General features: G+C 44.7%; 1 protein-coding gene across 1 annotated transcript in view; it reads left to right on the top strand.

Annotated features, from left to right (window-relative positions):
* Positions 1 to 3,206: 3,206 nt before the first annotated feature.
* erfl3 (Ets2 repressor factor like 3) overlaps positions 3,207 to 10,428 on the top strand; it is a 43,418-nt gene continuing 36,196 nt past the window's right edge. The window contains exons 1-2 of the mRNA XM_053880908.1: positions 3,207 to 3,530; positions 3,662 to 3,819. Coding sequence (XP_053736883.1) covers positions 3,798 to 3,819 — 22 coding nt within the window. The 5' untranslated portion in view covers positions 3,207 to 3,530; positions 3,662 to 3,797. The remainder of the gene's footprint in view (positions 3,531 to 3,661; positions 3,820 to 10,428) is intronic.

Below are 10,428 nucleotides of genomic sequence, written 5' to 3'. Positions count from 1 at the left end.
ATTTATGGGTTCCAACTACACTATTTATTCAAGGACGATTATTTGTCTGACAGTCCTTATCAAGCCATAAACACTCATCCTCGTGACATTCAAAGCTTACCATGATGACAGGTCTGATGCTCATCTGGAATGAAGTCTGATCTGTTTGATAAACCCGAGATAAACACGATTGCAGAACATGATGTGACGGAGCAGCAGTGTAGCCACTGTCACTGTGCCAGGGGAGGACTCCACCTCGCCTCCACCACAGTGTGCCCTCCAACCGCCATTCATTAAAACAAGGCAATGATGTTTGGATGTACTCACCCTGTCCCACCACAGCCCAGCACTCCACAAACTTGTGACTCAAGGTCCTCAGGAAACTTAGACCAACTACTTTATTTCCACCTCCCGCCTTCTTAAGTGAGCGGCGCCCAAACGTGGCATCTTTTTGTTTATTGCTTTGTTATTCAGGCATGCTTGTAAATATATTATCAAATATGGAAATGACAAATACGTGTCAGCACTTGAAGATTGCAGATGAAAAGTACTGAACAGGTTGCGCCTGGAAACCCAAAGTCATAGACTCAGTAACCACTGCTTCTGTCATTTTGAGTTTTGAATGGTATTTTCTCTTAATAAAAATACATTGAAATATATGATATTGAACAAAATTCTGCCAGATTGCCTCACTGCAACAGAACCAATGTATGTAAAGTCACCACACTTGGTAATGTAAATCTGGACCGTGCCTGAGATTTCACCGTAAATAAAGAATAAAACATTGATAATATCTGAACTTCACCAGCCTCTTGATATGGCATTAACACACACAGTTAACCGTGTCTAGCATGTACATAAGTCAGAAAAGAAATGCAGAATAGGGCCCCTTTAATGTTCCTGCTGTCACGTCATTTTCCAGCTTAGAAAAAGTAGTGAAGTAGTTTTAAAGTAGTATAAAAGAGTCCACACATCATGCTTTCCCTAGCCTCTCACTCAAAACTTAACCAGTAACAACCAAATTATTTTGAAGCCCTCATCCTCAAATTGCGACGATGTAGGGTCAGGCAGAAGAACCCCACAAATGCCCCGAAGGCCCCTCAAGGCGGTGTTTTCCCCCAAATTGGACCGCCCTAGGATAGATACGCTTAAACACGCTCATTGCCATATTGCTTGTTGGACATGGGTTTTTTTCAGGGTCCAGACGGGCCAGTGAAAGGGCCACAAGCCACACATTGCCTCTGACTGAGAGTATTTGAAACCATAATGGGCAGATAAACATTTATTAATCTAGACGTGGATCAATATGTGGCGCAATTGATTTGTGTTTTCTTTCTGTGTAAGTTAAATTCTGAGTTCAGAAGAGAGATAACTTAATGCTAGCTGCTCTGTCTTCTCACCATCCACCTTTATTCCATTCGCTTATCAGCCAGCACAGACTTTTCGGTGCCTGTCAGAGAATGGTCAGAGAAAAGAAGGGAAAAAAGCCCTGCTGCGTAAATCAGTGGCTGTTGCCAGGGGACTTTGTTTACTTTGTTTTACCACTGTTGTCTTATCCTGTTGACAAGGCACGGGAGAGCAAGTGCATTGTCAAAAAGATTAACAAACACATGCAGACACCTCAGTCCTTTGCTCCACGTGGACAGAAGTGGAGAAGCACTTCACCTCCTATGTGGGTCATGTCACACAACCACATGCACTTATTGATAACACCATTGCATCTGTGGCTGGGGTCAGTCAGGTCGGTCAGTCGGAGGTCAGTGTGTCTGAGGTGAGAAAACACGAGTCAAAGCTTGTTCCTGTGTGCTCACGCCAAAGCTGAGCTGAAATGAACACATGCTCTAGCAAGTGTGTTGACAAACCACGAGCCGGATGTCTCCTGTCTCTCATATGCGCCAACACATGCTGACTTTGAGAACGATTGGGCGATAATGTGAATTAATCTCATCTAAATTACCTAGTTTCTGTCACGCACTCACACGCTTCTCACATTTTCAATGAATTCTTCAACGGTATCAAAACATGGTGATGCTATATATGCTACAATCATGACTGGAATTGTCTGTTGTGGTTTTATGTATTAAAGGAGTACATAATTTTCAGGTTTTGGAAACCACCATTAAAAATATATATGCAGTTCTATCCTCACATATGATACAATATTGCAGTTTCATTATATTTTGATGAAACAAATGATTTTTTTTTTACCATGAAAAGGCTCATGATTCATTGTAAGCAGCTTTGTGACCCACTTTTGGGTCCCGACCCAGAATCACTGCTTTAGACTGTGTACTGAGTACCTGGTTATGTATGTGTGTTATTTGAAGACTAAATATGTGTAATCCTGACCACAAATATTAACTTTTTTTTCTAATAGAAAACACATTGCTGTTGAACTTGAATTGAAAAACTATCATGCGAACATTTTCGATCAGATCGGAGACCAATAGATTATGACGGGTTTGATAGTTTAGTCTTTCATGTGCGAGTACATGATCTATGAATATATCTAATTAATCTGTATTAATATATCTAATAATATAAAGATATTACAGTCAGTCACTTGCAATTAATACATGTGAATCTGGAGAGATGAGACTTAGTTCAAACACAAACTCACGCTCTCTGCGGACAAGGAAAGTGAGAGTTATTTTTGATTAATATATGAGATTAAATGAATAAAATGTTGAGGTTGATATACTAATATATCTTGTGCTGTTGTTGGTGTTTACAAACTGAACTATAATATTTCATGTTTCTGTCATTATTGAAGAGTGCAATGTGACTTGAAACTGTTCAAACCAAGCAATGCTTTTAAAAACTATTTTTAACTTTTCACCGCTGTGCGTAAAACAAGTATCTGTGAATGTCGAGAATACGTGTCACAGATGAGTGACTTTTCCTGTTCAGCCCTGTCACTGACGCCATGTTCAATTAGTCCATTTAGTCACCGTAATTATTCCGATGAAAAGAACCATCACCGCCAGACTGACGCACGCGGACACCGGGAGCCGAGCCGCCTCAGAGCCCCTCTGCAGTCGGAGGCGCTCGGATATGATGTCACCTCGACAGCGCGCGGCTTCGGTCTCCAAGGCGACGCCGCGTGCTGCGGTGACGCCAGTCGGGCTCAGGCTCGTGGTAAGTGGGCGTGACCCGCCACGTTAGCGCCCTCCTCCTCCTCCACCCTCCCACGTCAGTGTGGGCGGGCCCCGCTCGGAACAGAGCGAGCGAAAGACGACACCCCGAGGACGGCGCGAGGCGCGGGGGGGAGGAGAGAGAGAGCGGAGTGGCGTGAGTGAGTGAGCGAGCGACTGACAAAAAAAAAGTGTGGAAAGAAAACGAGGCTCATCTTTTACCGTTAATCCATGTCAAAGAAGTAGCAACAAAGCTCTGCGGAGGAGACATGTCGGCCAGCGGCGAGGATGCGCTCGAAGCGGAGTAAACAGTTCGCCGCGAGTTGACTGAAGAAGTTCTTGGACGACGGTTGCATCGGCTCGGCGCTGCTTCTAACTTGAGTGCATTTATCAGCCAGACTAAAGCCCAGCAGCGAGGTGAGAAGCGCTCCGTGTGCAGCCTGCCGGGAGCTTCGGACGGTTGGCGAAGCGCCGCGGAAGCGCACGGAGAGCGCGGCGGGAGAAGCTCGAGCCGCGGCTACAAAACTTTCCCGTGTGTCTTCACCTAGTTTTCCAGATTTGGGAAGCACAGGGGAGGGGGAGGAAGAAGAGGCCGACTCGCTCGACTTTCCTCCAGAAACTTTCAGGAATTCACCCAGTTCGGTGAACTTTGAAGTCACTTTCTCCTCCGCCTAAGCAGCAAGAATGAAAACACCAGGGGACAGCGGTAAGTGCCCGTTTATCGCATCGCTTTTCTCACTTTTGTTGTCGCTCTGTCGCTCATTTGCAGGCTAGCAGCTTTAGCTCTCTACCAGAACGCGTGAAACCTGTTGTTTTGTGGCACATTTGCTCCAAACCGCCAGTGAATTCGAGGAGTTTAGTTGATGAGGAAGTGGTAAAGCTCATGCTCAGTTGTTATAGCGACATCCTCAGTGTCACCCTGACAACACTCTTTTATGAGAATTTGAAATGACAGTTGGGTGTGCGGGGGGTGTGGGGGGGACGACTTTACCTGTGCTGGTGGGATTGTTGGGATGACCACATTTGCACGGACCGAACTTCACCCCTAACTCCAGATACCTGTGGAGCAGCGGGGCTTTCCAGTAGTCAGCTGAGGACTCCTGTTTGTCTCATTCCTGAAATGCTTACATAAGTGTATTCTTGCCCCATCTTTCAAAACCAGAGCAGAAAAGGAGAAGTGTTGTCATTAGTGCCAGCTTATCAATTTTCAGCTGACTGGTTAGATGTCACCACCGGATTGTTTTCCATGCTGTCATGAATGGGTGCTCACCTTTTAAGTTTGGCACCAGCCCCTGTCTTTTCCACTTGGGCCTCCCTTCCCCCATTATGTCCCATTCTGAGCAACTCCCATCCTCGCCCCTCATCCCTCCACATTCCTGCGCACACACACACACACACACACACACACCATCCTGACATCTCACGTCCCATGACAAGTCATCCTTCTATGAACTTGTCTGCCAGTTGTTTTCTCATCAGAAGCAGTGACTTCATTCCATCCTGCAGTTCACAAAGGTGACTCAGAATCGTCTGTTCCTTTGAATGTGTGAAGAGTCACCGCCAATTCCACTTTCATCATTTAAAACGACACAACAGCCCCACACTCGCAACATCCGGGGGTGATCACTGTTATATATGTCACAAAATATATTGTGCCTGACAACAAATCCTTGACTGTTATGTAGTTAACTCTGGAAAACAAATGCAAGCGTGGAAGAAAAACTGATTCATCAAATTCTGACCAAGTGACTGATTAATCCTTTCAGCAGTTAGTGAGGTGTCGCGCAGTCAGAAAGTGCCTCTGAGAGGTTCAGATCTCACCCCCGATCTGATCGCCTGGCCTCCCATCCAGACACTGTTGTTATTGAACCGGTTAATCTACGCCACTGTTTTCATCCATCTGATCTCCTGCTGTTGCTGCAATCAGTACACAAGTTTTAACCCTTCACCCCTGTGGACGGTTTTCTTCGCTTTTCTGAGGGATAAGCTTATAGTCGTTCCCCTGCACTTAGATATGTAGAAGGTACTTTAATACCACTGGTTTGTTGAAGCCTGCTTCCTTCTTCCTCAATCAGTGGATAAACACCTTCCCCTTCTGGTTTCCTACTGACAGGACTTCCACCAAAATGAACAGCTAGGTTATGTTTTTTTAGGTTCTCTTGACACATGCTCACTTCAATGCTGCATGAGATACCAAGAACATGCAGAACTCAAGTGCTAGATGTGTGAAAGTAATGCGTCCCCAGAGGTCTCACCTCTGCAGCGCATTTGTAGTACAAGAAACTCTCAATAGTCATGTAAATAGTAACTGTGGATCTGTTTTGGAGTTTGTTTTATTAGATCCAGCTGTGCGTTTCAGACGTAATGTCAATCTAGGATTTGATTCAACAATGACCTATGATTTTATGTTAATTCGTTTAATGTTTCACATTGTTATGATCTGAACTTCTGTCATATATTTCGAGGACTATGTTCTAATCAGTCAACAGTGCATGCACACACACAGCTGCCGTGGAATTATTTTTGTGTTGTATGTCAGTTGAAGCCCATGATACATGTAATTTAAGAGTCTGGTGCAACAGGCAGGTGACAGACTGAGGTGCTGTCTCTCTGTCTCGACGTTTATTTAACAAAACGTTAATCACAAAGGCATTTGTTCTGTATTGGGGAGACCGACTCAAATGAAAGTCTGTCTCTTTTTAAACCACACTTGTATGTCCTTGCAGCTGAACACTTTAGAAAAGCAATTTGATTTGGGGAAGTTCCAGTTAAATTGTTACTGGTCCTCTGTGTGTTGTCGTAGTGCAGACTTGAAGCGTTGAAAGGGGTGATGTAATCATGTCAAGTTAATTCTGGCAGAAAATCATTTTTGTCAGTCCGATTTTGTCGAACCGATTAGAAAAGTAATAAACAAGTAGCTTCTGTGGGCCTCGGGTTGTCTCATAATGGCCGTATACATCATCCATTTATCTCTGGTCATGTACTTTCTTACCAAATTTAACCAAGTGATAAGATTTATTGAGGTTGGACTCTATCCTGCGTCTTTAAGATTTACCATTTTTTCATCTGCCCCCTTCATCATTCCTTTTCTTCCTCTTTGACGGGATAAGGACTGGTGTGTGTCTTTGTGTGATAGAATTGCTTAGTGGGATCCCTGGCTCGAGAGTGGCCATTGTATATGTATGTGTGTGTGTGGAGTGCGGGACAATAGTGGGAGTGGGGCAGGCCCTAGGGGTGATTGTGTATGGACTTGTGGGGCCGGGGACCTCTCATTGTACTCATAATGGTGTGGAGTAGCTCATAGTTTGGTGGCGCTTTTGACAAGTGCGGAGACGGCACCTCTGAATATGTGCGTGGAACTAAAGATTGATAACTGAAAATATTGAATTACGTGATTTGTGTTTTTCGTTCCTGTGCTTTCTTTTTTTTTGTCTGACATATTAGTCCATTTCTGCCTCAGATGAGCCCTGTCAGGAGATAAAAGTTGAGATTGTGATTATCGTGTTAAAGGAAAGATATTACCCTTTGCCTTGCTGTGCTGTAGCCAGCATATGCCTTCCAATCCCAAGACAACCACTGCGATGATAAACACAGCGATTAGCCTTATCTGTAAAAACTCTCCAACTGTGCTGACAAATGCAAAACCACCGCCTCCCATTACCCTTCCACTTTTATGGCCTTATTCTTAGACAGTGTGCGGCTCTGATCAGGCACAGACAACATGCTAGATGTTCGCTTGTAAGTATGTTCCTAGAGTATAGGCGTGGCAATGTTTTGATCAATCGTTAAAATGGAAACGCTCAGAAATATTGTACCATATTGCACTACGTATCTTGACCTGCCTCTGCATTGGATGCCAAAATGCTTTTCCCAAAATTGCTTTGGTTCAGTCAATAGAGGCAGGACTAAGTTATTGTCGCCGTAATGGTTCCTCTTACAAATTCTTTTTTTTTTTTTTTTACAGTCGTCAGTGACGCTTGGTTGACAAATGACTTCAGGAAGAGGGAGCCTCCAGTTGTAGAAAAAGTCTGTATTTAGCCAGGAATGTGACCAAAGGGAACAATATGCTCAGTCAGTCGACACTAATGGACCTCTCCACTATTAGCGCTGTGCCGCCCTTGACCGCCGAGACCAGGGAGACCATTGCCAATGAGGCTGCATTACCCTTGACGGCATGGGAGCTTCTGACCGCTGTCCCATGCTCCTGGCCATTTCCTCCCTGCCCCAGAGACAAACACATTAACGGCAGATCAGGGAATCGACTTGAATGGATCATTTTCCCGTTTGATCCAGTGGTTGGTTGTAGGAACTTCACACCCTGACACCGCTGGACAACTAAACATGCCTCCAGGCGAGGTGTGCATGTCTGTGATCCCAGTCAAGCCTAGTTTTACTATGATACAATTGGCTGTAGCGGTGCTGTGACCCCAGATTGACTCTATTGGTTATTGGTCATGTTAATGGGCTGCATGTCTGGACGGGAGGCTGTTGAGTGACAACTGTAACACTTTCATACAAACACATGTGTAGCTACACAAGCATGGGACTCACACACACACTCACACATGCACACACTGCTGCCTTTTATTGGAATTCTCGGACCTCCCACATTCTTGCTTAGAAGGTTAATAGTTGCCGGCTGTGTTGCATTACACTGAGGGGAAAACACAACACTTACTATCTCCGCAAGCCTTTTCCGTACCCACTCAGAGCGTCTTGCAAAGGCGTGCAAGTGTTCATACAAAGACACATCCTTTTATCCTCAGAGGACTTAAGATGACAACTGTTTGGCAAAACAATGCAAGTAGTTCTTTTCGACATACAACCCCCAACACTGTTATATCAACGGCCCTTTCAAATGTGGAGAGAAAAAGTGGGTTTAGGTAATTGGCATGGTGGGCTCTGCAGCTGTTCTTGTTTGTGTGCCCTGTTATTGCAATATTATGCAGTTTACCAGGTGACATCTTCTAGGATTGTGCCACCAGGACAGTGGGTCTCTGGGGGACCTCATTGCCCTGGGCCACTACTAACTATTAATCTGCCATGTACCTCTCCATTTATTCGGGATATGGCTAAACCATTCTTACCTCCCTTTCAATGTGTAAACCGCCAACGTGACCAACGGTATGATGCGACTTCATCTGGTTGACTTTTGGTAAAGCGATCTTCTACGCTACCTGTAACCGCACCAGGTCTACCTGAGCCTGCCTGGGCCTCTAACAACCGCACACTGTTTCTCATAATCCTCCTGTGATGGTGGTGCGCCCGACAGTAGCTATTTCTTTGCCAGTGGTACAGCCAGGTCCAAGCGCTGGTGTAATTTATACCCCTAATCTTCTTAAATTAAGCTCAATAATAGTGGTCATGCTGAGGGCGTCTTCAGAGTGAGGGATCAGCGGACACCGAGGCGGCTAATGTGCACTCAGCACAGCACCGTCGCTGAATACAATTATGTTCAGTAAACTTTTATTCTTCACTTGAATGTCCTTTGTGCGAGTGGAGTCAGCATTAAACAGCATAACATTAGCACCATATTGATCCCTAGGGTCAAACACAAAACAGTCAACATTGATCTGGATTATCAGGTTGAATATTTACTCGCTCAATGGCGGGAATTGGATGTTGAGTCCATTCGTATTGTATTTGTTGTTTGCTAAATCGGCTTAATGACCTCCAGTAGTGTCAATCTGTGTAGGTGACATTTTAAAACGAAACACTTTTTTTCATTTGATTCCAAACTTTCTTGAGGAACACATTCCTTCCTGTGTGTCAGTAGAATTGATTCTCAATGGAGTCTTAAAAGGGAGCATTTCTCCAATTGGAAGTCTCTTACTTCGGTCAATAGTTGCGAGATAAGCGGTCATTTTTACGCTGTAACCAGACCAGACTGAAGGGATGTCTTTATGTGTGTGGGAGATCAAGACAGGCCTGCAATCGCAGACCTACTTGTATGTGGAAGTGGTTAGAGGAGATCCTAACCCCTGTCTCACCCTAATGTCCAGTGGAGTCAGCAGGCACTCCCTGCAGAAAGGCAGCAGTGTTTGAATAGTTCCTCTGGTTATTTTTATCTGGGAATCTGCCTCTGTGCTGGACCCAGCCAGGAGGGTGGAGGGCAAGTATCTAATCTAATTTCAGATGATGGGAAGTCACCAAAAGGATCGCTAAACCACTTGCATAGTGGCGAGATTGTGTGTGTGAATTTGTGTCTGTGTCGCTGTCGACTGCCTCACACACATGCGGACACACCACCCTGTCTGAGGAATGCATCCTCACGTTCGGAGTTTTCCTTTTAACCAGTTTGTCTTCTTTGTCTGCCTGCTTGCCTGTGCATTGTTCATCTCTTAATCTGGTTTCTGTCCACTGTGCATGTTCAAACTTGTTCTCCTGTGTGTAAGTGTGCTGGCTGAACTTTGAGCTCCTCACCACGCTCATGTACAGAATGCGAGAGAGAAAGTTATGTAGGTTCAACAGGTGGGAGCAAAAGTTCTCGTATTGTTGTGTGGGAAAATGCCTGTGGCCAGTCCTCTGCACATTTGTGAATCATATGTACTAAGAATTTACCCAAGACGTAATGACAAATGGGCCTTTTGGAATCTGAGCAGGGTTGCACGCTGCATAACAACAGCTGAATCTTTTGACATACTTGGCATGTGTCGAACAAAAGCAACTGTTCGGAGAACAAAACGGCGTATGGATGGAATGAGAATACTATCCTTTATGTATCAGCTGTGACGAGTTAAATGTGGAGCCCGAGGTAGACTATCTTCTGAGAATCGTGCCTATGTCTTTGTTCAGAGACTTAAAAATGAGTTGAATTTATTGTGTAAGTTAATTAAATTAGTTCATCGTATAAGTTGCTTTTCCAAGAAGGATTTCTGCACTTTTGTAAACCGTAATAAACCACATACAAGTTTTGTTGTTGCTTTAATACACCTTTCTCTCTCTGTCATTCACTGAGGTTTTATTACTTCACAAAGCCTCTTGACTTTGGAGCAGGATGAGGTTCGATGTTTGTGCAAGCTGACCGAGATGTTGTTTTAATTTTCGACTGACTCTCGCGTGCGTCTGCGCGCGGACATATGCACAGGTCCCAGTAGGAAAGTGAAACCTTTTTAAGCATCGATTGACCTTCCCATCCCACCATCCTCTCCTCCCCCTCGCTATCATTTCTGTGTCACCAATCCATGCACTAATACCCCAGTGGCATCTCTTCTTCCATTAGCCTCCGCCTTCTCTCCTCCATTCTCCTTTGGTTCCTGTCACTCTGTTCTCTCTGTCTATCTTTAGCTGGACACCTTGCACTGATTCACCAGCT

Source organism: Synchiropus splendidus, chromosome 12 (assembly GCF_027744825.2).
Source record: "Synchiropus splendidus isolate RoL2022-P1 chromosome 12, RoL_Sspl_1.0, whole genome shotgun sequence".
Taxonomy (NCBI): Eukaryota; Metazoa; Chordata; class Actinopteri; order Syngnathiformes; family Callionymidae; genus Synchiropus; species Synchiropus splendidus.
This window is presented reverse-complemented; position numbering and strand designations above follow the sequence as displayed.